This window comes from Bombus impatiens, unplaced genomic scaffold (genome assembly GCF_000188095.3).
Source record: "Bombus impatiens unplaced genomic scaffold, BIMP_2.2 scf_2880, whole genome shotgun sequence".
In the NCBI taxonomy this organism is placed as follows: Eukaryota; Metazoa; Arthropoda; class Insecta; order Hymenoptera; family Apidae; genus Bombus; species Bombus impatiens.
Genome location: NT_179299.1, coordinates 94,923 through 122,621, shown reverse-complemented (window position 1 = coordinate 122,621; position 27,699 = coordinate 94,923). Strand labels below are relative to the sequence as shown.

Below are 27,699 nucleotides of genomic sequence, written 5' to 3'. Positions count from 1 at the left end.
ATTCATCAAATAAGGAATATATCATCTATTTCTCTTTCAAGAAATAAGACAATATATGACATAACAAAATATGACAAGAAATAAGATACTTTGTAATGTCGCAAGGACTATGTGCAACTAAAAAGATCCTTCAGAAAAAAAATCATGTAGAGCTAACTAACGGAGTAAGATTAATTTAATTTAACGCCATAAAACGGAGCATAGACCTAATTTAATAAAATTCTAATGTGATGATAAAATATTTTTTAAGTTACTAACGATCCAATAGAATCATGTGTATTCCACTAACCTCAGGACCTTCGATCTACTATCGAAGCGAGGTCTTAGAAGTTCTCACGAGGAAGTCGAGTACTGAATACCATACAGAAATCCCGTAAGCTGCGCTCGTAAGGCAGCCCCAGAGAAATTGTCCTTTTTCGCATACGACGAACAAGTCCGAGAAAGACTGGTTTCGGCTCGAATCACCGGATCAGTCAACGAGGAGACTTCGAGACGATCGCATATCCTGGCCTGACACAGGCCAATCATGGCTGTCGACTTCAAGTCGATCCTACGCGTCGTGTTTATCGGTTTATCAGTGATCATCATCGCGTCGAATCGAGCCATTGCTCGACCACAGCGCGGCGATTTGGAATTTCTGCCCGTAGAAAATTACGATTGTTCTTCCATGAGAAAAGATGATTGGTCCTCCGACAAAGGAAACCGTGAAACAAGGTTTGTTTTCGAGGAATATTATTTTCTGTGATGAATTTTAAACAAGTAGTTAGATTATGGATTCTCATGCAATTTTATATTTTTAGAAATAAAGAATTAGAAAAGTATTTATTCATCAAAAGAATTTCTGTATGTGTCAAATTTTTCTAATTCAAGAAACAGAACCTAAATAGAGATTTCTTTTATCTACTAAATTTTCTGACAGGTGCTTTACTTTGCGCTCTTTGTACGTTCTTGTATATTGCGTACGTCAAATCCATTTTTAAATCTCCCATAAATACATAAATATCCGCAATCTACTGATTCTAACACTTTCGTGAATTACATTTGATTGAGTGTACGTTGGATTAACTTTATTTTGATTGATCGATTTATATTTGTCAATAATGATCCGCAAATTCTGAATGAAGATTTGTTTAAATTCTGGTGAAATACAGAGGATAATCGGATTTTCAATGATCATGAGAACACGGACCACATTGAAAGAATCGAGGTTGTTGTTTCAGATGTCTGGATGAAGAGAATACTACATTCAACGAAACTGACTATGATTTATTGATCGATAACGATGGCAGAGGATTCTCTTTTGTAAATATCGTTGAATCAGTGTTTTTTGCGGTAGCTAATGGAATCGACTCCATCATGACTACTATTATCGGTACAGAGAAAAATTTCAAACCGCGGTCGTCCAGAGTTAGTTACAAAAATTATCAATTGATCAGATTGTACCCAAGTTCACAAGGGCACGTGAACGATCTGAAAGATCTTAAAGAAACTGAGCCTGAAGATGTTAAGTTTTGGATCGAACCAATGTACAACAAGTGCGTGTTCTTTATTTGTGCTAATTTCCTTTAATCGTAATTTGGTAGATTGCAAAAGAATCATATTTAAAATTGATATTCTAGGACAACAGACGTGGTTATCGCGCCAGATCTTGTCTCTGACGTGAAAATATTCTTTAGAAACAAAGGGATCGATTTCAAAGTGCTGATGCCGGACCTTCAGGTACGAGATGTAATATTGACAGAATATTTAACGATAAGAGGTTATCAATAAAAGACAAATATTAGTCAAATATACAATATATATCAATAAAAGACAAAATAGTCAGATATACGAATTTTAACCTTGCTACGATTTTCGAATTTTCCTTGAAATTGGCGTTTCGACGATTTGATCTTGGATTTTACTTTGAATTAAAAAATTTCAATTTTAATTGTCTTCAGAAAATTTAGAGATTAACACATCATTGTAATACGTGATTACGCATATTGAAAATGTAGCAGAGATATTAAGGACTAGTTTAAATTATAATATCGTACCTAAAGTTAATTACAGTGACATCAATTTATTTCTCTCTTCAATTGTTCGTTTAATTCCCTGCAATAGAAAATAATAGCGTATCAGAATCCAAAAATGACAAAGGAGCAACGCGAAGATCTTGTCATGACTAATGGCCACAGTATGACTTGGAAACGGTATCATCGATATGGAGGTAAGTACGTTTCCATACAATACTCATCGATTTACTCAACAATGTACGAACGCGTTGTGCTGCTAAAAAATAGTTCCTGATATACTTAATTGAATTGATCCACTATTTACTTAAACGTCATCGTATTGGATAAAGAAATAAATAATCAAGATATTTAAACTGATCCAGAGAGTGAGGAAAATATGAACAAAGATTTGATAAACAGGTTTTTACTCACGTCGGATTCCTCGATGTCAAGCTTCAGACAAACTGCACATTATATGCTCGATTATATGTTTGATCTTTGACTCGAATCCTCGTTCAAACGTCGCACGGTGCAATGAGATCCTACGTTTCAAACATAAGATTTTAGTAAAAAAATTTCTAGTAGTTTATTGCCGAAAACTGAACGACTAAACACCAAAAATTCTGCGTCTATACTATATCTTTTCTGTATCAAACTCTTCTGAAATTTCCAATGTAAATCTGGTCGTCCGGTTTCAGATTCCTCTACTGTCTTCAATCTATTTTTACCATTTCTATCTTCTAGTCATATCCTACAACATAATATATGATATAATATAAAATAATATTTCTACAATAAGATGAATGATCGTGTCAAACTGTGAAAGTTTTCGAACACAATATGTCCAATTCGTTAGCATCTCTTTAAAGTAGAAATTTACAATAATTTATTTTAATGTACGGACATTTTTTTTTCAGAAATCGTTAAGTATTTGGAATATTTAGCCTTGAGTTATCCAACCCTGGCCGAAGTGATAACTATAGGACATAGTTATGAAAACCAACCTATCAAAATGATAAAAATTTCAACCGGACCGAATAAAGAAGGCGAAGCCAAACCGGCTGTTTGGATAGACGCCGGTGAGTTGCTGTTCCTATGTTTTACCCACAAATTTTCAAATTTTACAAACAAATTCTACAAATTACAATCATCTGATTATCGTATTTATTTAACGTAAAATTGTAAAATTATAAGAAAGATACCTACTTGCCAATCGACTAATATTCGCTAATTGGCTAGCAATCGTACGTGCTTAACATTTTCTATTGAAGGCGAACTAAGGATACGGCAAACTCCAGAGTCGTATCGTGTTCTAGTCTTTAACATGAAAGCTGGATCTTTGTTATTCTCGTTGACAGCCCGTGGATTTATGTTTTAACTGAACCGAGACTCTGCATAGTAACGTGAGAGATCGTACGTACGAGGGAATTTCTAGTAAATTCATTTCTTCGTTCTCAAAGGAAGATCGTTTCCTGTATGATGTTGCTTCCTACTGCGATAAAGACTCCAAGGATTTATAAGGAGAAAATGTAATAGATACATAAAGAGCAGGATATTATAACAATTTAGTAAAAAGAATACAGAAAGCTGTATGAAATATTCCTTCGAATCAACAGATTTTCATATGTTTTTTAATTAATTGTTTAATGCCTTCGAGTACTTACGCTACGTTATTATTGATAATTGTATCTTTATTCGCGTTATCCAAGTTCATTTCGTATATTCGGTACATGTTGCGTCAGACAACATCTATCTATATCTAGGCACTTCATCTAAGTCAAAGTATAAAGACCGTATTAATTAAATCCATATCCTCCTCGAGGAGACGTTATAAAAAATAGCAATAAGTCGCCGGAGGATATCGCTCTATGCAAATGAGGAACGTAATAAGAAAAAAATTGTCTATATTTTTTGTCACGTAGTAAAATCTAAGTCAATAAAATTTCTCGAGAATACGTTTCAAAATATTTTCGAGAGAGCAGAGTTTCTATGCTCGACGCGTTCCACGTGACCCTATCCCGTTATGTGGTTTTTTCTGGAATTGTCCTTACATTCGGCAGGTATGCACGCACGCGAATGGATCGGCTCCGCCGTGGCGACCTACATCATCAGCCAGTTGGTCGAGAAAAACTCGAGCTACGCTAAATTGCTCGACAATTCGGACTGGATGATCTTACCGGTCGCAAATCCGGATGGCTATGAGTTCACTCACACTGGCGACAGATTATGGAGGAAGACGAGAAGTAATCATGCAGAAAATCAAGATGACAGTCGGTACGATTGCATTCTTCGATTTTTTGGATCCTTTTCAAGAAAACACTTCGTTCGTTATCTCCATAACTGAGGATATTGGTGGATCGATATATGAAATTCTCTCACAAACTAAATTATCTCTATTTTCATATAACAAAATTTATAGATACACTATTAGTATCCATCTTTAAAAATAAAGGATCTGTTCCTATTAATAATAATAAATAAATAAATTCCTATTTTGAGGAATTTATTTGTCATAAAAAGGAAGCATAAATAATGGCAAGTTCCAAGAGAAATCTTTACAAATAGTCATCGTAATTGTCAATTTCACCTGTATTTTAATTTATATAGTTAATCAGTATTATTTCTGAATTACTGTTTCTGAAAAAGATTTTAATATAATTTAGTTTTACTTACAATATACGTGGTTAAAGTAATCGCAACGTACATTTACGCCTCTTTTCAGTATCCTGTGACTTACGAACGGGAATGTTGCTCCATTTTAGGTTTCTTCAGCTAGTGAACCATTATACAGGGTGGTTATGGGGCAAATGCGAGGGTGTCGACCCGAATAGAAACTTTGACTACCATTGGGGTGAAATGGAAGAGGGTGGGGCGAGCTTGGACCCTTGCCACGAAACTTACGCCGGACCGCGCGCGTTCTCCGAACCGGAAACGAAGGCAATGGCCGATTATATCTTGGCTAACAAACAAAATATTAGGTAAGTATATAGGATAATTTAGAAAGGCGATTAAAAAATCGTCAGTTAATTAAATTACGATTTTTTAAATTGAGTAACCTCAAGCAAACGCTTGTCGTATTCCAGTGATTTATCTTTTTCACGACCTATTTTTAGAAATTGTACGTATCGATTCCAAACGGTTTCATCGGTAATATTGAATCCGATACAATTTAATCGAAGTTAATCCAGATCATGGATTTAAATGATGGATGGAATAATGCTTTTAGGATTTATCTAACGTTGCACTCGTACTCACAAATGTGGCTAGTGCCATGGGGATATACGTACTCAAAACCGTCCGATTATTCCGAATTAGCAAACGTAGCTAAAAAAGCGATAGGAGCCATTTCGAAAATACACGGGACCGATTATCAACTTGGTACATCGGCACATCTGTTATATCCAACCTCAGGTACGATCACGTGAAAATCAATATTAAACAGATACGATAGGTGAGATACCAAGGTAAATGGTTCTTATCTCCTTTGTTTGATAATATTCAACAATTAACGAAGCGAAAAACGTACTCACGTGCTGACAGTTAATTAAACTGATAAATAATGGGCTATTGAACAATAATAACTGGGAGACAAAATGAGATCATATCATAAAATATTAAAACAAAAGTAATATTCGTATTTATAGAAATGATCTTCTGTAGTATATAATAGCCTTTTGTAGGAGAGTAATGAATTTACAAAGATAATTGGATTTCTATTTAATATAGAATTGTACATTTATCGTATATATCGAATTTTTACTGAAACAAAATTGATCAAACTACTTCCTTATGAAATTACCAATTAAAAGCGAAACTTGTCGTTCGACGATTTATAATATATTTTTTTTCTCGTTCCATATAAAGTTCAACAGTAGGAACAGAAATCGTCCATTCTTTATTTATCATTCCTTGTAAATCTATTTGAGTAACAGTTTGTTTGAAACTTTGCCAATATAATCATGGTAGTCGAGTTTCATTTCGATGTTAATAAAATTCCAAATGTTTTATATAAACAAAATATATTCATGAAAGATTTCTGTAAATATTCAAATATTTTCGTGAGCGACTGTAAGAAAAATTGCTTAACAATTAAAATGTATGACTCGTAATGCTCAGCAAATTTTAGGTGCTTCTGACGATTGGGCCAAGGGAGTAGCCGGAATAAAATACGCCTACACGTTAGAGCTTCGAGATCGCGGCACGTATGGGTTTCTACTTCCGGCGTCACAGATCGTGCCAACTGCTCGTGAGATTTGGGCAGGAATAAGAACGATCGCCCGTCTAATCACTTGCAACACATGAAATCGATCTCTATTATCAATTGAGTACTTCAACGCAAAATTGTTAATTATCGTGTCTTATCGGCGCAATGATTTTGACGACTCTCGATATCGAGGAATGAATCTATCTCGTGTGACAGTGATAATTTGGATTGATAAGCGTGGAATCGATCGAAACCGACGATAATAGCAATTTATTTTCTGTTACGAAATTATCAAATGTGTACATAGTTTGTCACCGGGAATATTAAAATGCTATTCAGAATTCTGTAACCTACTGACAGAATTTTATTATTCACTGCATGTACCAGCTTTACTAAATATTCCAGCGCAGATAATCGTATTAAATTCTAATAAGTGATATGTAAATATTGTAAAGTATACGCAAAGTATATAGAAATATAAGAGTTTAGTAAGATGTAAAAGGAAGTGAATGGACGAATAAATGAATTTAAAAAAGACAAATTATATTCATCACTTCGGAGAAATAAGTTAGAATATATTTTTTGAGGTTTAGGTCAATAACCTATTTGTATCTATATTTAATAAAAATTTTTTAACAATTGAAATACTCAACCCCGATACAAACGCGCCACGATACAACAATGAATCTATTATCTAACCATATCTAATGGAAAAATAATCAATTAGTGCGATATAATTGTATGAAAGAAAGTAACATAGTATTATTGATAGAAATACGATTGCGATATTAAGCGATAATCAATGCGTTCTTTAAAACGTAAACTTAAAGTTAACATATCGAACGTAAAAATAACATCAAGTGGATCCGTTATCGATTATAATTTAGAATTATCACCAGATATCGACCTGTAGCATCCTATATAAATCGTAATTTCCACCAGATTTCTCAAGTTGTATTAAGGCAATCATACAACAATGTTCATCAAAAGCATTCTGGCTGCCGTTCTCCTCCTCCAGGGTAAGAGAGTACAAATTCATAACTTCTTCCTTATTTTAGTTAACTATTTTTACATCAATTTACCAAGAGATTGATACCTCGGAATATCTCATTCAAGATTTCACTCAAGATGTTGGATACTTCTTTCTCTTTCTTCTTTCTTAATTCTTATAAAATATTAGAAAAGATTTTAAAATGCAATAATGCATAAAATGCAATCTGGATATATAAATATTAAAGTATATTACATATTTTATAGTCTGCTGGGCCATACCCACCAACCTGCAGCCCCGTATCACCGATGGTGTTCCAGCCGCTCATGGTGAATTCAAATACCAAGTTTCCATTCAATGGGCAGTCCCACCATTATCTCAATACAGCCACTCCTGCGGTGGTTCCATCCTGAACGAAAAATACATCTTGACCGCTGGCCACTGCGTCATGAAAATTGGAAAAACTAGGGTTGTCGCTGGCAAATACGAATTGAACAAGGTTGAATCCAGTCAACAAATCGTGCAGGTTGCCAGAGGCATAGTCCACAGTGGATACAAAGGGTAAGAATTGTTTGAAGATTATTCGAATGGTTACTTTGAAATTGCGAGAGAAAAGATTTGACCAATGGAAAGCTTTGTTCGCCGATCATTTTTCTTTCCTTAATATCGTTCCTATCGTAAATGATTCTTCATTTCAACATCTGAAATACGTATCTACTACTCGTGTATCTACATTAAAAAAATTTTAGAATTTCTTCTCTCATAGACAAATAAGATTTCATTAATTAAAGAGCAAAGTAAGACCTCGTCTTCTCAGCTTCCACGTTGCTCCCCTCCCTCTCTTGCTTCCTATTTCTAAAAGATGCTTGAGAACCGAACCCAATTTTCTCGAGAACGTGACCGAACGACCTTCTTTCTTGTATCTTTACTTTGTCACTAGTAATTTGTAATCTTGTTTTATCATTTCTTATTCTTCAAGTAAAGGAGAAGATATACGAGATCGATATGACTATTTTAAAGCAAATAAACTACCATATCGCTCATACCATTAACATACTTTTCTCTATGGTTTCATAGTGGCGTTGCGCAACACGACATCGCTCTGTTAGAATTGGCAACGCCCTTGAAGCTGAACGACCTTGTCCAACCAATCACCCTGCCCAAACAAGGAGAGAAACAAACTGGACAAGCTGTCCTTTCTGGATGGGGATCAGTCTCTAAGACCTCCAAGCCCTCTTTGCCAAACGTTCTTCAGAAAGCTGTTGTACCCATCCTCGACAACAACGACTGTTACAAACAACTCACCTCCGGATCTGTCATTGGACAAAAACCTGAACTGTACGACACCCAGGTCTGCTCTGGAATTGCTGGCAAAGAAGTATCTGCTTGCTCTGTAAGTATATCTCATATCGTTTTAAATTATTATACGCGTTTGTCTATGAAATTGTTAGTTGAGGGTGAGTATGAAATTGGAATATGTATAGAAAATGATTACAATTAAAGATGAAATTAATAAAGTAGAATGAGGGATTAGTTAGAGTTTTTAGGATAAGAAACTAGTGAAATGGGATTAGAATCGAAATCGGAATAGAGATGGAAAATAATTGGAGATAAAGATGGAATTGATAAAGTAGAGTGAGAGATTAGTTTCTGATTTTTTAGGATGAAAATCCAGTGGAATTGAATTAGAGTTCGAATTAAAATTAGAAAAGGTTATAAGGATTACAAATGAAGATGAGTCGATTAGTTAGAGATATTTTTGAACGAGAGATTAATGGATTTATTCGATTTGTTTCCAGGGTGACTCTGGTGGCCCACTCGCCCAAAAGGTTAATGGAAAGTCTGTACAAGTTGGTATCGTTTCATGGGGTATGATACCATGTGGATCTAGCCACATGCCTTCCGTCTACACTCGTGTTGCCTCCTACGTCGATTGGATCCACTCTCACATGAAATAATTTGACTTTGACCCTCTACTTTCAACATTTTTTCACGGAATTCAATAGCAAATTTCTATGATGATAATAAATAATACCAAAAACAAGAAGATTATTGCATAAAATACAATGTAGAATTTTTTGAATAAACGAAATACTAAAAATAAATTTGTTAATCAGAAACCATTAAATTTAACCTCCATTCTTATTTGAATTACAATCCAAATGCAATGATCGATAAGCAAGAGTCAGGCATTAGAAATTAATCGATGTCGAAACTCGGAGATCATATTCGAATCAATCTAAATATATCAGAAAGATTAATCGAGATTAAACAGAAAGCCATAACGAAAACAGTAAGAACGATTTTTATAATCAATGTACGAGACTTTTACTTTTTTATTGCCTTTCGGAATTCATTTTTATTGAGAAACAAAGATGACACATATATCAAATAAAAAGTCTGTTTCGAAAAAAGGAAATAATGTTTTAAAATCGAAATGTCTTGTCAATACCGAAAATTGCTTCATATTTAACGACTGCTCTAATTATTATTATTATTATTATCTGGTATTTGACACGAGGAAAGTAGCACAATTGGAGTACACGCGTCCACGACCCGATTGTAACCAATTTTTTCGTGTCACAATTATAAAAAATTTCTGTCGTGCACAAAACAGATAAGAGGATCGTAGGAAGAAAAGATGACAAAAAATTTGACGGTGAAATCTTTTTAATCTCCGCATCAACGATCTCGAAATGTATTTTGACGATAAGCCGCGATAATCCATATCGATAACAGCCGTATATATTCTCTCGACAGAATGCACTACAGCAAATCATCGAAATGTCTCTCAAAGTGACCATCCTCGTTACCCTGCTTGCAGCGACCGTCAATTGTAAGTGAACTTTCAACGTAGATCAGTGACAGTCAGAGTATTTTAGTTTTACTCTCCTAAAAATTCCTTAAAAAAGAAATTAAATTATTTATAATTTCATGATAATGAAATTAAGGTAATGTTTCAAATGATTATAATAAATAATTATATTAAAATAGTTCCTATTACTCGGTAATATCAAGCGATGTTACAGATGGTGTTTCTTTATAATTATCACAAAATAGGAAAATATTTGAATCTAAAATCAAATAATTGTTTGCATTTACAGCAAAGGCCTACCGTGGCTTTACCGTGCCATTGTTCGATAGCCGCATAGTCGGAGGACACGAAGCTACCCCTGGGCAATATCCATGGCAAGTCTCTTTGCAATGGGGATGGCTGTTTGGCTACTCCCACTTTTGCGGAGGAGCTATCCTGAATAATCAATGGATCGTCACAGCTGGACACTGTGTTCTGGCTGTTCCAACCTATGGTGATTTTATCGTGAAAGCTGGAAAACATAATTTGAAGACGGCAGAAAGCACTGAACAAAGTATCCAAGTCGTGAAGACGTTTGTACACGAAAAATATACGGGGTAACTATACGTTTCATTGAATTAATAATGAAAAATATAAAACATACTTCTAGAAAACTCAAGGATGTCGAATTTTAAAAACTTGAAAAACACATTTTAATTGTTTTGTACCGAAAATATAATGGACTTAACATCTTATTTTTCCGCTATGATTTTCATACGTAAGAGATAATGGTTTATACCTACAATAGTTTTATATTACTATCTTATATTATATTACATATAGAAAATTATAAGGATTAGAATAATTAGTGAACGAGACAATACCTTAGTTCAAAGATATAAATTTCTTTATTTTTGCTCAAATGCATAAAAGTATAAATTTAATATAAACACGTACGGTCTAGTTGTAACTGAATGGAACCATACACTCTGCACAAATCCGAAATATCATTGTGATAATTTCAGAGATGTGGCTCCATATGACATCGCATTGTTGAAACTGGCATCGCCTCTGAAACTGAACAACGCGGTTAAAGCGATTAGTCTGGCCAGGTCGAACACAGTATCGGGGAAAGCGGTCTTGACAGGTTGGGGATCAACATCTAGGACCTCTAATCCAAACATGCCTGACAAACTTCAAACTGCCGAGTTGCCAATCATCGATCTGCAGACTTGCAAAAATTCCATAGAGAAACTCACTGGTCCATCTCCTTTGCACGAGACGAACATTTGCACTGGACCGCTCACTGGCGGTTTTTCAGCGTGTAATGTAAGGAATCAGCCACATTTACATTTATTCAGTTTCTTGCTATTTCCATGGAACTCTATTGGTAAATTTTATACATTTAAGGGCGACTCTGGCGGTCCCTTGATCCTCAACGGTAGCAAACCTGAACTCATTGGAATCGTTTCCTGGGGAATCGTTCCATGTGGAACGGTAGGTGCAGCATCGGTATATACCAAGGTGTATTCATTCGTCAATTGGATTGAAAATATCATATCTAAGAACTAAGGAACAAATGTACCAAAGGGTCATAGCATAAATATTTGTATATTATATTGTATACACGTATGTAGGATAGGATAATATGTATATGTAAGAACTAAATAATATATAAATCTACAAATATATGAAAGAATATATAGATATAAGAAATGTAAAAATGAAAGTAATTCGATAAGGAAGATTAATCGATTCGTACAATAAAATCGAGAAGACTGTGTTACACCTACTTACATCGTTTTATTGAATAAATTTAGAATGTACAGATACATGAAAGAAATATAGTGATGAAAAAAGATCAACTAACTAAATGTTGTTAGTTCTCTTGGAGGCATCGGTATGAGACAAAAATCCCAAAAGCAAAGTGTTACTTAGATCCAATAAATATCCAATAAATATATAGCAATAACCAAGTACGTACCTATAAACGTATAAATGTATGAAAGAAAGAAACGATAAAAGAAAAAAATATTAAATATTAATAACTTCCTTAGAAACATCGTTATTTCTTTTCACATAACGGAACGAAATTCCCATAAACGAACTATCAGGTAGGTGGTAGAACTAAGACCTAAACTCTATTAATGCACACCATAAAAAGTCAAAGGTCTACAGTGAGAATAGAACTAGTTCTGAGCTGGTAGGAAGAAAGATTTCAGTTCCTCTTCAGAATGCTCTTCCGCGATTGCACTCTCGAAACTTACCACTCGATCTCGATTCCTCATAGGATAAACAATTCCGCGAAGAAATGGAAGTTTATTATATTCTTAAACGATTATTGATAGTTCTTCACGTTAATCTCGCTCTGTGCATCGGAATGGACGGTGAGAAAATATTATTTCGTTTCTATTCAATTTTATCAGTGTACATAAACGATATCGTTAATAATCTTATCTGAACGCACTTTTTCATCGATAGAAATAATTTCGAGCGTGGCGATGCTGGCGCAAAGACCAACAAGGATTGTCGGAGGAAAAGACGCGGAGAAAGGGTTGCATCCTTGGCAGGTTTCGGTGCATTGGGGTGACCGAGCACGAAAAATTCCATCGAGACACATCTGCGGCGGTAGTTTAGTGACAGCTGGATGGATTTTAACTGCGGGACATTGCAAAACTCTGGCACCTGCAATAGGAGAATTTCACATCTTTGTTGGGAAATATAAATTGGAGGCTGTTGAAGAAACCGAGCAAAGTAGATTAGTGAATAGAGTATTCGTTCATCCACAATACGATGGGTGAGTTTTACAATTAGGCTGACAAATTTTTCTTCGTTTATGGGAAATCTGAAAACTGACACTATGCAAAAATATTCAAAGTATTTTACTTAAGTTGCATTATTTTAATTGTGTCTATAAAAATATAAATTTGTATGAATATTCATAGCGCATTTGTAAGTTACAATTATGTTTTTAAAATTAAAATACTAATTTACTTAATATTTTTAGGACCATAGGACCGTACGACATTGCACTGATGCAAGTGGAATATCCACTCGAGTTAAATCCTTTTGTTTCAACCGTTTCTTTACCGTATCCAGATACTATTCCTACTGGAGAGGCGATGTTAACTGGCTGGGGAAGTATCGGAAGGACTCGTGTTCACGAAAAGCCTGAAAACCTTCAAGCAGCTATACTACCGATCATCGATTACGATGTGTGCATGCAAGCAGTAGCTAAATCATTAAAGCCGAAGGAAAAGAATCCTCTACATCCGACGAATATTTGTACAGGACCTTTGAACGGCAGCCTGTCTGCTTGCAAAGTACTTTTAAATAATCTTTAACCCAGCATTATTTTGCAATTGAATTGTTAATAAATAATCATTAATAATATAATCATTATCAATTAATAATATAATTGTATCAATAAACCTAGCACGTACTATATTTGAATTTTCAAACTTTCAGATTTTCTATCTTCTGAATTTCCAATTTTTCGAATTCTCTAACTTTCAAATTCCCAAACATTCGGATTTTTTATCTTCCACGATTCCGAACATTCAAACCTTTTTACCTTCCGATCTTGCAAATTTGTCAATTTTCTAACGTACAAATTTCTTATTTTCAGGGTGATTCGGGAGGACCATTAGTCACGAGAAACGGGTTTGGCGAAGCAGAAGTGGTGGGAGTCGTTTCATGGGGTTTATTCCCGTGCGGCGGAAAGAACGCGCCCTCCGTCTACACGAGAGTGTCCGCCTTCGTCACGTGGATCAGTATGATCATGTTAAATTATTCTTAAATGATACCGACAGATCGTTATTGCTCATTTGTTTTATTCAATAAATAATCATTCGTTAATTATCACTCGTCTTATCCGCTAATAATTACAATACACAGATACACCGTACACACAATAACCGATATAAAGTTGTATTTATACAATTACGCCACGAGTCAATGGTTACAACGATTTGCAAGCTTCCGTAACGACCATGACCGCGGCCAACGCTTCCTTAGCTGTCGGAATTATATAATGAGCTGGTAAAACGAAGCCATATTTTCCAGTGTCTTTCAATTCTATCGTGTAAGTGTATTTCATTTTCAAAATAGCTTTGGCCCAATCATCGGAGCCACCAGAAGCTGCATAGAGGGTAGTAGCACTGTTTCCAACCGTGTAAACGCTGTTGGCACCCCCTGCTTTTTTCATCGCTGCCGCTACTTGTCTGCCAACGTTTTCAAGATCAGCATAATCAGGTGGAACGCGTTTGTCGTAACCCCATGGGTACAAAATGTATTGGCCATAACTGTGGAATGTTAGATATGCCTAAAAAATAAAAGCAATTGCAAATCAAACGATTAATCAAATACTAAGAGGATACTTTAAAAAATGTAGTGTTCGAAATTTGAAATTGAACATTTTTTTAAGATATTCTTATGGTCAAAAGACCGCTCATAATTATTCGAACGACCACGAAAGGTGATGAACATCGCTTAGATAAATTCAAAGCACGTAAAATTTTTAACCAATATGTAATACGATAAAAACCGTGGTCATTGTAGAATAGAAGCAAAAGAGGATATAATAGGTGTATTGTTCGAATAATTGTGAGCTGTGCTATATCTAGCGAATGGTGTACTGAAAATTCAACTGACTTTAAAATTAGCAGCGCTAGCTTCGAAAAAGTATCGAATGGCGTTGGTTTCCGGTTCAGAGAACGGTCCAGAGCCTGCATAAATTTCACGACAAGGATCTTTGCTAGTTCCTAAGCCACCCCACCGATAACCAAAGTTCCGATTAAGATCGACTCCGGTGCACAGACTACCAACAGATCTTCTCCTGTTCTTTCTCCATAAACGGTCTCTCGTGAACGTGTGCTCGTACCTATGAAACCACGTAAAAGGTTACGAAAAATATATAAGACATTCTAATAATGTTCTATAAATATACACTTTATAATATTAATAGAAACATACCCATCAGGATTTACCACCGGAAGAATATAATAATCAGCCTCGAGATCCTCGCTATTTTCAACCAAGTGATTGATAATGTAAGTCACTGCCGCTGGTGAGATCCATTCTCGAGCATGGATGCCTCCATCGATCCACAATGCTGGGGCGTTTGCTTTTCCATTGCTGATTCTTAAAACCTACATATCACACGTTATTTCTTCTCTTCGGTATTCGTAGTTTTAAATTATTTTCAATAACAACGTTATTTATTTTTTACAAAAATATAATGCCAAATCAAATGCCAACAATGCAACAGCTCTTGAGGATAAAGAAATAATTATCTTCTAGATCGTACATTCTGAATTTATCATCGTTTTATTACACTGTCAAAGGACTGAGATTATAACTTGAAAATCTTTGTATTTTATCATACCTTAAGAGGTCTGCCCTCGACAGAATTACCAATGCTGACAACAGAACAAACGTCGGGAAAAGTTTCAGCGAGGTAATCAAGGTATCCATGGATGTCCTCGAGTCGATGATAACTGGTCCATTCCATTCGATGACCTGACACGTATACCTTCAAGATTATTCAGAGGTTGCACGTTCGGTGTCCTTAAACGACACATGATAATATTCCGCTCCGTGGATTCAGAGACGAATAAGCAAATAATATATGACAGTTTTATATCGAAAGAATAAATGAATAGGTGATTTAAAAAAAATAATTAGGAGGAACAGTTCTGAATCAACGAAGCGGATTATACGCGCAAGAAGCTCACCCCTGAAACGCCAAGGACCACCGATACCGTGCACGCTAGCTACAGGATAACGAAGAGGACGAGGACGTGAATATCTATTTGGCACCCTAATCGCGACTCCCTGCCACCAAGCGGAACGAGCTAAAAAATTACCCAGAAGCTGAATATTCAGTGGCGTACTTCTGCCTGTTAGTTGTAATCATAGCCAGGAATTGACGTAGTCTAAACTAGAAAAATCTTATTAGAGATTTCATCTCATCAAAAGAATATCAAACTCTTTGCTTTATGGTGTTTTATTAGTACAGACATACATTGACTCATGAAGGTAAAATATTAGAATATTAAAATAGAATATTAAAATATTAAAGAAAGAAACTTTTTATTTTGATATGTTAGCCGTTCTGAAGATAGTATATAACAATAAGGTTTAATAATGAAAATTTTATCAGATATAACTTTATAAATATATTTAGAAAAGATTTCTATATCATTCGATTCGAAAGCACTTCAATGAGATATAATTGTTAGTATATACCAAGAAATATCTGCCTAGTAATAATTTACGTATCGCGTCAGGTTGGATTCATTCGCGATTCCAGTCGAATCACCAAGACTCTCGTTTCTCGCTGTTTCGAATGACTTTCGAACCGGGCCGATTGCCAACGCGTATTCCAACGAACTAGCTGGAAACGCGTAACGGTACCGTGATTGAAACAACAAAATTGTTCGTGAAAACGTGCGGTCACACGTGTGTTGCAGATGCACGCACACTAATGTAGACACACTCGAGCACATGTAACTGTTAATGTTAATCAGCATTGTCGATGGTGTTGAAACTGGGTTAACCGGTTAAATCGCGACGAGGACGATAACCTCGTACATTCTTATCGGAAATAACCTGTGGTTAACAATTTTTAAAGAACCTCATTTCTAAATCCAAATGTGCTCGATCATAATCGTAGATCATTAACACAAGAAGATATTAAAATGTTGTTAGACGAATTGAAATTTCACTCGGCCAAATTGACTCGGAACGTCTAACGATGATTCGACTTGATAAAATTCACTTATCTAAATCACTTTCGAACCGATGGCCGTGTAGGGACGATTTGTTCTTGGCTTTCTTCGCTGCGTGACTCGACTGCGTGATAACGCTTTAAACGAGTTGCCGCAGCGTCGCCATTCGTGTCAGTGGAACGGGTAAAATAACAAGTGAAACATCGTTTCACTGTCAAATGTAACGACGCTTCTTTTTCACGTCGACCATGTCGGATCATTAAAACGTCTTAGTTGATGAAGTTCAGGCTCATTGTACGGAAAGTGGAGAATAGAGGAGAGAATATTAAGCGAGGAAAGCATGAAACCGGAAGCAAACCGAAGTATAGTAAAGGAATTTGCTATAAATACAAGAATAATGGTAAAAAGTTGCTACAAACCTTTGCGACCTTCCAGTTCTTCCATCTCTTCCTCGGAAAGCGATGGATTCTCTTCGTCTATTGCTTTCTGCAAATCCTCGATCACTACATGATATCGTAAATCTTTTTGTCCCAAGTAGCGAGACACTCTTGAGATTTCTTCCGAACGAACCATTACGTCCACTGCTGTGTCATTCCCAGTCCATAACGAGAGTACTATAAGAGGAACAAAAATAAAACGTCAATTGTATCTCTGTATCTATCTTAACACTTTTTAAAGACGTTTCATTTTTGGATGAGAGTTTCTAATAAGAAAGTTAAATATTTAGTAATGATTTCTTTGATCGATTCAGCGATTTGCATTGTATTCGCTTGGAACATAAATTCGTACTATTCTTTTACATTTTTTATATTAATACATGTAATATATATGTATATTATGAGTTTATGTCATAACCCAATGGATTAATCCTGAATTGGCGTGATAAAATCATTAGCAAATAAAAGATATGATAAGGAAACAATTAATCAGCAAAATTTTTAAGAATACCAGAGGCAACTAATGAGAAGTATAACATTTTAATATTAAGAAAATATATATATATATCTATCAATTGATAATTAATTTGGAGCTTTTGCTTCTACTGTTAAATATTCAGAAAATCTATTAATTCCTAATTGTAGAAACAGAAGAAATTCTAAAAATGAATGAATCCTTAAAAAATTCCTTTCATTCCCAACTTAAAAAATTTCGATTCTTAAATCAAACCTACAATTTAAAATCTCTATAATTTTGAATGTAAAGTGTCCTATTATCAAATCCATCGAAATAAATAATTTCTCTCGTGTGTATCGATAACATAAATTCTTCTAATTTACGGACATCCAGCCTCCTGACAGTCCATGGTCACGTTCGATATCAAGTCCTTCTGCGCCTCGGATGCCTGAATCCTCCAAACCTGTGCGCCATCGTATGTTACCTTCGCGTCCCTCACTCGAACCGCCCTTTGAATCGTTTTCGAATTTTCTGCGGCAGGTTCATCTACGATCTCGATCCAGTCTGGAATAACAAATTCTCGTTTTTGACGATCGAGCACCGCCGCTTCAGCGACAAGAACAACGAAGAGAAGAGACGCAAACGCGATGAAACGCGCACTGTGGCATTCACCGGTCCTCTTCATCGTGCACAACTATTCTTGGATCGACAATGGTCCCTGCTTTTATAATATTCGAGCCGGTCGACGATCGGGAATAACGGGACTTAACGAGCGTACCTCGAAGCGCTTCAATCGCCAGGTTCGGGGATCTTTGACCCCGCGAAAAGTTTGTTTCGCACGGTGGTTGACAAATTTCGAAATTTATTTCGAGGTTTCTCAATGTCCTTCTTTTGATTAAATTTTGTTTTATCGGACATTATTACCGTTATTGTTTGATACAATTATCGATTGATTGATATTTTATAGATATCAGTAGCTGTGAGATTGTGAAAGGTTTGAGGGATTCAGAGGAAAGATAAGATTGTTTCTAGTAAAGAGAAAGTTATTTTTAAACTTGTTTCGATCAAAATTGAGTTTGTTAAGGGATGTATTTCTTGGTGAAAGAAATTGAATTTATTATTTGATATAACTACTTGATATACTTTAAGTTGATATACTTGATGTACTTTTACATAGTTAGAAATAATGGAATGCTCGAGGGTCTCAGAGTTAAGACAAATTTTCTTTTAATTTATAGGCAGAACGAACTCAGTGGGTAAATGAAAATTGACGTTAGAATCACTAAATGATAGAAGAAATAAGCGGAGACTCTAATTTCTTATTTTTGTATTTATAAAAACACGCACGTCTTAATGAAATAAAGAGAAACTATTAGAACTTTCAATGCATCTAATTAACGATGTTGACGATGCTTAGTTCTTTCAAAGTATTAGTTAGAGTATTAGGTTCATTAGTATTTCAGACAAAATTTGCGTAGTTTCAACGTGAACATTCCGCGCAAGCGTCCCTAGGTGTTTCTTTAGTCTCCGCGCGGTGCTTCTGCTTGCATTTAACCGAGCGTCCGAGTTGAACGATGAAGCAGAAACTATCAGAGAATTCGAAGCATTCTGGATGGAATCGTACGGCCATGAAGATCTTGCTGGCGATAGCCTGTCTGGTTGCATTGGCTGCTACTTTAGAGGTACCATTTCGTGTAAAACGACGGAAATATTGCGGATTCAACTGTGTTTTTCTGCATACCGTTATCTGAACGACGTTAAAGAAATCGTGGCGAGAGTTTGGCGTTGTGTTCTTGATCGCGAAGAAAAAATACGGAGAAACAACAAGGAATTTTTGTGAAATAAAATTCTAATAGAATTTGAAAGAAATATGATAAAATGTGTATAAATTCCGATATGTGAATAAACTTTACGTGGTGATAATTGTCTGATAAAATTCGAAAGATGTATTTTTACAGAGAAGTAGATTACGAAAAGGGGATAAAAAGAAGATCGAAGTATAGATCGCTAGCATTTTATAGTCATATAGGATGTATAAGGTTTCTTTCATCCACTTAATACCATTGTACGTCGGATTCTCGACGATTCTCAGCGAGAACGGTGCGGTTTGTGAAACGCAAGTTTACACGCGTGAAAGTCGTGGAAATTGAGAATTTATCGGCATAATGTGCCAGAACTATTCACGATACCATTGTGCCACTATTTACCCTATCCTTTTCCCTTTTGTAAAAAATCGTTTGATTCGCTAACTACTATCATTTTCAATTCGATTCATTTTACGCGAATAAACTTTCCATTTGGCAGATGATATATTTGATTTAACGGCGATTTGAAGTTTCTATATTTTATATTATTTTCACAATGAAAGTATATCTTAGTTCGTATCATAAAAGGAAATATTCATATTTTAACTAATAATATTAATTATATTTATATTAATAAAATGTATTCTTATAGTAATTTTTATTTTTCCTGTAATTTTGTGTATTTTTATAACTTTTATATAAAAATAATCGGCCCATAAATTAAGATAGAAATTTTTAGAATCGAGACTTCTGGATTTGGAATTATATCATCGATTTTCATTTCTCTACACTAATTTCCAAAATTTTATGTCAGAATACTGAGAATCTCACCGTCACTGATCAAGTGTACTTGGACATCATGATAGACGATCATCCAGCAGGAAGAATCGTTATAGGACTGTTCGGCGATGTCGTGCCTAAGACCACAAAGAATTTCATCACTTTAGCCACTGATGGGGTAGGAGGGAAAACGTACAAGGGTAGTCGGTTTCATCGAGTAATTAAGAAGTTTATGATACAAGGTAACCAAAATTGAGGTCAAAGAATTATATTCGGTTTACAGCTGGGTAACTTTAGTTCACAATTTGATAACTTGGTCATCTTTTAGGTGGAGATATAGAGAATGACGATGGCACTGGATCGATCAGCGTCTATGGAAAATACTTCGACGATGAGAATTTTGTCCTTGGCCATAATCGGCCCATGTATGTCAGTATGGCAAATGCTGGAAAGAATACGAATGGTTGTCAATTCTTTATTACAACTGTTCCCACACCGTGGCTAGATGGAAAACACACTGTATTTGGAAAGGTAACGCAATAAACTGCGAATGTTTATGCAAAGTTATATTCTTATGAAGACAGCTCAGGAAATAGAACCTGAGCATTCATTTCATCCACTAAATGTTCTTCAGCATTGCGTGCAGTTTTGTATTTTTAAATTTCCCATAAGCCCATAAATATCCACAACAATATAAGTAAGGAAAAATATATATATTTACAGAATTGTGATTTATATTTTTACGTCGATAGGTAATCGAAGGGGAAGATGTAGTTTTTAAGATCGAACAGATGAAAACCGACGCTGATGATATACCGATTAAACATGTGGTTGTCTTCGAATGTGGGTCTATTCCTACCTCGTATCCATTTAAAGTGGATGATAACGTTTACAAGTAAATCGATAAATTGTTATAAGATATTGAGCATTAGTTATTTCTAAAGTAGGTATAATTTTCTATTGAATTAACTGGATTTTGGTAGTAATTAACCAATTAACAAAGTAAAATCTTACAGTAGATAATGTTTAATTATTTACTATGAATTTTGTATTTTTTTTTTTTTAGAATTGTATAAATTGTTCTTATATATGAATGCTGAAATATTACAATGTGTGAACGAGAGTATGGTAGAAAGTAAAAACACATAAAGGGCATGTAAGCTAAAAAAAAGTATGAAGTATTATAGATACGCTACTTTATGTTCCTCGGTATTAGTTTCTCAACAAACTTTTAATTACATACTTTATTATATTTTTAAGCCAGTGTTATTTAGTTTCTTTCCTGAGATAAAAATGATTGGTTTCTTACCTCGTAAAATATACGTAACCCTATATGCACTATTAAGTATATAAATATAATTTCAAGTAAGTACAATTTTATTAAACATATACATCGAATGTGAACAATAAATTCTAATTTATTCTTTCTTTAATTTTCAGTATTTGGGCGTGGATAAAAGCGACGTGTGTGCCACTGAGTTTCAGCTTCTCTATTCTCGCCTTTTTCCACTGGGTCATGAAGAAATTAGATGTTGATTAATTCTGTAATATATATTATACAAACTTTGAAAGTTTTTAATCACGACCATAATTCAAAGAATCACGCCATCAGAAGTGGCTAACGGCGATAAAAACTCCATATCATAATTTTATGATCATTAAAAGAAGAAGAAAATGAGAAAACAAAAATATTAACTTGAAACAAACGTATAAAATTAAATCAGGCTGCAAGGGTCTTCAGATTGCAAATTTTAAAATTACATTTGTTTCCCAAATTTCTATCAATCGTTTGCTAATAATGTATGCCAAAAATAAGATCAGATTAGACACGCTATTTCATCTTGTATTGCGTGATGATTATGATGATGATAATGATGCTTATCATTATCGTGATGGTTTTTTATTCAATTTCAATTCAATTCATTCAACTCGGCACAGACAACGAACTGCTATTGCCATCTATCCGTCAATCGATGACACTAATCGGTTACATTTGCAATTAAAAAATATGCAAATTTCCAGCTAACTTGAGTGACTCATTTTCCTTACCGAATACCTCTATCAGTCTGTGATCCTATTACCACCGGGGCTCCTCCGAGAATAATAGGAACACAGCTGAACTATGGTCTAAAGTAAGTCTATTGTTAGCTCCATTCATCTTCCACGATTTTCTATCCTTACCTAAAACCTGCACCATAATCCTAACTTCCTACTAATATCTAAGCAAAATAATAAGATCAAAATTAAGATACGAATTGAAGTTAACGTTCTACCATCGCTGTGTTTCTCTTACAATCTCGCTTTCTTGTCCAATACCTCCATCGTCCTTCTGCGTTTCTGTTAACATCAGAAGACAATCACAGAAGCCAAAGTAACTATAGATCAAAATTGGTATTTCACTCTCTGTATCCTTGTTGCGAAATTTATACTTCTTGCCTAAAAGCTCTATTGCAGTTCTATATCTCTGATCACTTCAGCGATCTTCAGCTGGATTACATATTTAGAAGAGGTGACAGAGATGTTTTGTAGTCTCTCGTTTTATAGTCTTTCTTGTCTAAATTAAAGCTGGATTAGAAGAGGATCAAGGATGGAGTAAAATAGAATTTGTTTAGGAACAAAAATATTCATACGTCTACGAGCTATGTAAAATGTTAATTAATTCAGTTGGATTAATATTTGCGAAGAAACGTATAGTTCTGTAATACATAATAATCAAATTACTAATATTTATGCAATTCCATATTTTTATACATATTATAAATAAAGAAACAGGGTTTGAATAAAAATTTGTTTTATCCGCTGCATATTATAATAAATAGTTTATCTCAGATATTTTGCGTATTTTAACACAAACGTCCACAGTCTAATAATAATAGATAATATATCTTGATAATCTCATATCGCGCGAGACGCGCACAAATTCCTAAACTAAAATTCCTTCGGCGATTGCGAACGCAAAATTCGCAAACCAACCTTTGAACCCGGCGATTAAAAATTTCAGTAGAAATTAATTTCAATCTAAACGTAACGCCAGGCAAACTGAGGTAGAGAACAAGTAATATCTATGATAATTATCGAACGATCGATATCTTGTTTTCTGAATTAACTCAAGTAAAAGATCTCCTGTAAAGTATTTAACATTTAAAAAGTATTTAAACATTAAAGAACTTGTTTACTCCATAGAAGAAAAAGAAAAGTTCGTAAACGTTTTCACGACGCAACAATTGCTCGAAGATACCCCAGATATTCGAAGTTGTTCAAACTACGCTACTGCGAGGGAAATGACGCAAAGGAAGTACGCAGGCGCGGATAGTCGACGCCAGAGACGGGCGTAGAAAGGTGGCTCAGTGAGTGTCGAGCCGGCGTTGATCGCCGTTCGTCACCGGATACGTATTAGTGACTCCTACACCAACGAATGCGTCACAACTACTTCTTCGAAACGCCTCATGGGCGTTTAACCTAAATCCACACCGTTTTGGCGAAAATAAAAACATTATATATATATATATATATATCAACGTATATAGAATCAAGTGCATGTTACTGATATCATCGTCAATGAGAAAAAGTTGACAGAGAAAGTGTGACAACGTGTGATTTCGCGCGTGTTGAAGCCGGAAGGCGTATGTATGTTGCTCTCCTGGAAGTTCGATCGACGGGAAGACAGCTGGGAGAGAAATCGTGCAGAGGGATGCTTTGAAATACCGGCAGAGTGGTTTCATTCAAGGTGAGCCTGTTTCTCCACGGTTCCTTTCTTGTGCCTTGTTATTCACCGACTGCAGTCAGCTGACTGCGTTCAGTGTGCTTGCTGGTGAATGTGTGTGTTGATATACACGTATTCCGGGAGTAAAGTCATGGCTGTATGGTATGTTCAACCCGCAGAAAATACATTAAAGGGAAGAAAACATGGCTATAGGTGCGTGGACGGTGACAGGGTACTTTGGAGCGAATTTTTGGAACACGGAATGCTTTGAAAGGTGGAAAGATGGATTTGAAACGTGGTCGAAGTTACACGAGAGTTAAGAAAGGGGACTGACACTTATATACTGTTCATTGTGTCGGGAAGAAAATTCGAGTATTAGGTGTTTTCGGGTCCTTATTGGAAAATTGTCTGTGTAAATTTTCGAACATGACGAACTGGTAATCATTTTAATAGGAAATAGCAAATATTTCGTAATTTATAGATTCGAGAATACGTAGAGGTGTTTACACTAGCTACGAACGATATTTGTATATTATCGTATTTGTTTATATCGTTCACATAGTATAGTAATTAATCAGCTTCAATTACATTGAATTTAAAGCTCGTATCATTTAGTGTTTTCATACAACTACAGAAATTTGGTACTATGAAAATGAAAAGAACGTTTCAAAATTTTGCAAATATTTTTTAGAGTCACTGTATATGAATGAAAAGTAGATGTAATAAACTGTTAAAGAATGGATAAATCAGATACTACGACGACTCACTGCTGTTATGTTTAGCTTCAACAAAAATTCTTTTAAATAATCTGACCATTGTTTCTTTATTCAAACAAACAAATCTTGAAACTTAACATTCCTTACATTCCTTCGAGACCAAAAGCGTTTATTACGTCAGAATTCCGTCGTATCCAGAAGTTTTCCGTTTCTTACTGAGTTCAATAAAAATTCCAAAAAATAAGTAGAAGGTACGTTGTGTGTAACGCGAGGCACGAGGAACCTGACCGTTCCACGCGGTTGAAACGTGAATCGTTCGTAAAGCAGTCGATGTTTCACTGGTTTGCGATTTGCCAGAGATACGGGTACGCTGAAAGATCGTAACAAGCGTTTACGAAACACGTGCATCGATCTGTTTATTCCAAAGCATGGTTCCAAACTAGGAATAGGAGAACATGACAGCGAGAGCAAATATTTCGATCGATTGATAACAATTGACGACTGTTTCAAGTCACGATAAGGATGAATCATATCGTACACGATCTATTTGTTCCTTCCTGTCTTCCTAACGAATTTACATTCGTCCTTGTCGATGTAACCGATAATGAATACTGTCATCAACTCGAAATTACAGACAATTACAGCGTCAACCATGTGTTTTTCGCGCGGCTTAACGTTATATAGAGATTGGAAAATAATTTGCGAAACAGAATAACTTGCATTTTCCTCTGAAACGCCACTTACCGAAATTGAATCCTTCATTTCCAAACTGTGAATATTCAGATTAAAAAGATTTCCTCTTCTTTAAAAAGTTGTTCTATTAAAATCGAATCTTCTATTTGTAGAACATAAACGCCGAAATTAAGAAGAAATTTTTCTTCATAAGATTAATATAAAAAAAATTACGTCGTCTGTTAAATTGGAGATAAAAAGAAATTAATTTTATTCCTCTGAAATTCGTCTAGAAAATTTCCTAATATAATAATGATAGGAAAATAACGATAGTGTAACAGAAGAAGTAAAAAATCATTGTTAATTTAAAATGAAATAGAATTAATAAAAAAAAAAATAACGCAAATTTAGATAAGACGTTTAGGCATTGTTTAAACGATGTCGTTGCTTATCAAATTATCAATAAATTCAACGCGAATTATATGTATTCTGAAAGCGTAACGAGCATCGTGCACTCCCTTAATCAAGACCTTTCATATCGCGTGTGGCACGCATCTACGCAGAAACTTGCTGCACGCAATGTGCACGCGTTTCTTTGTAAAAGGGTGTCCAAGAAGCGTAATAAAGTTTAACGGTTGCGAATCAAAACCCGAGTTTCTTTTAAACGACAGACAAGTAATTATTCTAAGAAGACTCAGTACGCGTTGTGTGGTCGTTTATTACATTTTTTAATGTATCCTTGATGTTTCATGAGAAATTTTTAATACCCGTTAATACGTATTTTGCATTAATTAGACGAGTAACATTTAATGAAATAGGGGCGATGGTTTTCCTTTTTCCGTTTCCTTATCATGTTTAGAAGTTAATGAATGTTTCTATGGAGAGAGAACAACAGTTGACACGTGTGTTCATTCAGAAACGATTCAGCCTGTCTAGAGTAACAGAATGCTGTGCGTTTTCAATAAAAGCTGAGTAGGTCTCACTCCTAGAATACTGAGAGCTAAAATTATCGAGATACCACGATGCTTTTGTCATCGATATTGATTCGTAGTGTACTGACGAATACTTATTCTGCGATTGCAGTAACTTTCTTACAACTAACACTTTTATATCAGTCAGCATTTTATTTTAACAAAATTGAAACAGCTACTTCGGTAATATAAATTAAATAATTTCAGTACGGTACAAATACTTTAACAAAATTAAATTAATTTTGTATTAAAATTTAAATTGCACAATTTTAGTGCAGTCTGTGAATTTGATACGGAACTCTTGCTAATGTCGTATCACCGTATTATCTATTTGCCAACTGGCAATCAGTATGATGGTCATTCGCGATCAATGTGATTACTGTCAGAAAAATTTGAAAGCAAACATTTAACTCTAGGATCTAGAGATTATTTTGAACCGGATAGTAGCGGGTTTGATGATTACGAACAATAAAACACAGCTCTTTTGTACAATTGAATTAATACGTAAACTGCGCATTTTTATGAAACTTCGATGAATCTGATTTTAAAAAGTGCGACTTAAATAGATTATTCCATCCATTAAATATTCCAATGAGCGCTCTACTTTCCATATTTTATATAACAAGCACAGCTATCATTTCATTTGTGTAGCATTTCTCGAACCGGTTTAGTAAGGACAAAACGACACGCGACTGATTAAAATACAGTTTCACGTGCCGAGTCGCTTAAGTAACATAAATGTACTTAATGCATAGCGACAGGTGATCGTTCACTTGGACTCTCAAACAACAGGTCCCTCGAATTTCATGTACGTTTTAAGTGATATTTATTTTCTTCTCTTACATTGCTTAATCATGACTGAAGCAGATTAGTTATTCATTCAGATAGAATTACTAACAGTTTGCCTCGTAATATTGAGTCATGCTCATGACTGTCTAACTTGATAAAGAAAGATCGTATTTTTAACAAAGTATCGTTTGAATTCTATCCGTAATTTCTCTGTTCTCTGTTCAATCTGTAATGCATACGAAGTATCCGATTTTATTGATTTATATTTTATTGTTAGAATAAATATTAAGTAAATGTTAAAAAGATCAAAATTATATGTATAAGGGAAAATTGTCAGTTTTAGAATGATATACAATGATACATTTACAGAGACAAAAATACTTATCGAAAAAAGAAAAGATTTAAAAAATTGATGCAACAAAATAGTACAATGTTTTTCAATATCTTGCGCCTAACATAAAAATCTCAAGCTAATAGATTAAAATTTCATAAACTGGGGAATATATGAATTATCTTTTCTTGTTTCGTCAATAATATTTGTAGAATATATCTCTTCAAACATTCACATAGTCGTATCATCGACTGATTACCCTGCTGAAACCCCGTTTATAAAACCGGGTATATTGCTTCGCCTTTTCTTGATATCTCGCGATAA

The 27,699-nt window shown here is 34.8% G+C and overlaps 6 protein-coding genes across 16 annotated transcripts in view; 5 read left to right on the top strand and 1 right to left on the bottom strand.

Moving 5' to 3' along the window:
* The first annotated feature begins 140 nt into the window (after window positions 1-140).
* LOC100746520 (carboxypeptidase B-like) lies at window positions 141-6,739 on the top strand. The gene is made up of 9 exons (XM_012393397.3): window positions 141-714; window positions 1,221-1,535; window positions 1,620-1,719; window positions 2,104-2,209; window positions 2,912-3,073; window positions 4,055-4,268; window positions 4,757-4,972; window positions 5,221-5,405; window positions 6,121-6,739. Exons 1-9 carry the CDS (start codon window positions 527-529, stop codon window positions 6,294-6,296), a joined length of 1,662 nt encoding a protein of 553 aa, XP_012248820.1. The 5' UTR covers window positions 141-526; the 3' UTR covers window positions 6,297-6,739.
* Window positions 6,740-7,060: 321 nt separating this feature from the next.
* On the top strand, window positions 7,061-11,775 carry LOC100746163 (transmembrane protease serine 9-like). The gene is given in 8 exon segments (XM_033324465.1): window positions 7,061-7,217; window positions 7,456-7,750; window positions 8,267-8,582; window positions 8,989-9,144; window positions 9,926-10,025; window positions 10,294-10,600; window positions 11,009-11,312; window positions 11,394-11,775. Coding segments are annotated over 8 exon segments (1,758 nt in total). The 5' UTR covers window positions 7,061-7,174; the 3' UTR covers window positions 11,631-11,775.
* A 281-nt stretch (window positions 11,776-12,056) lies between these two features.
* LOC100746041 (venom peptide isomerase heavy chain-like) lies at window positions 12,057-13,842 on the top strand. The gene is made up of 4 exons (XM_003494603.4): window positions 12,057-12,370; window positions 12,465-12,780; window positions 12,991-13,306; window positions 13,612-13,842. The coding sequence occupies exons 1-4, from the start codon at window positions 12,295-12,297 to the stop codon at window positions 13,780-13,782; spliced, it is 879 nt and encodes a 292-aa protein (XP_003494651.2). The 5' UTR covers window positions 12,057-12,294; the 3' UTR covers window positions 13,783-13,842.
* On the bottom strand, window positions 13,813-18,527 carry LOC100745920 (carboxypeptidase B-like). The gene is made up of 7 exons (XM_033324466.1): window positions 17,996-18,527; window positions 17,134-17,328; window positions 15,719-15,838; window positions 15,370-15,503; window positions 14,958-15,133; window positions 14,637-14,865; window positions 13,813-14,307 (listed from the first exon to the last, which is right to left on the bottom strand). Exons 1-7 carry the CDS (start codon window positions 18,291-18,293, stop codon window positions 13,945-13,947), a joined length of 1,515 nt encoding a protein of 504 aa, XP_033180357.1. The 5' UTR covers window positions 18,294-18,527; the 3' UTR covers window positions 13,813-13,944.
* A 597-nt stretch (window positions 18,528-19,124) lies between these two features.
* Window positions 19,125-22,221, top strand: LOC100745801 (peptidyl-prolyl cis-trans isomerase A2). Its single transcript, XM_003494601.4, has 5 exons — window positions 19,125-19,290; window positions 20,228-20,435; window positions 20,522-20,724; window positions 20,946-21,088; window positions 21,634-22,221. Exons 1-5 carry the CDS (start codon window positions 19,183-19,185, stop codon window positions 21,731-21,733), a joined length of 762 nt encoding a protein of 253 aa, XP_003494649.1. The 5' UTR covers window positions 19,125-19,182; the 3' UTR covers window positions 21,734-22,221.
* A 1,334-nt stretch (window positions 22,222-23,555) lies between these two features.
* The window catches only part of LOC100747115 (piezo-type mechanosensitive ion channel component), a 29,733-nt gene continuing 25,589 nt past the window's right edge, over window positions 23,556-27,699 (top strand). For all 11 annotated transcript variants that reach the window (XM_024372084.2, XM_024372093.2, XM_024372091.2 and 8 more), the window contains exon 1: window positions 23,556-23,920. The gene's annotated coding sequence lies outside the window, so the exon portion shown is untranslated. The remainder of the gene's footprint in view (window positions 23,921-27,699) is intronic.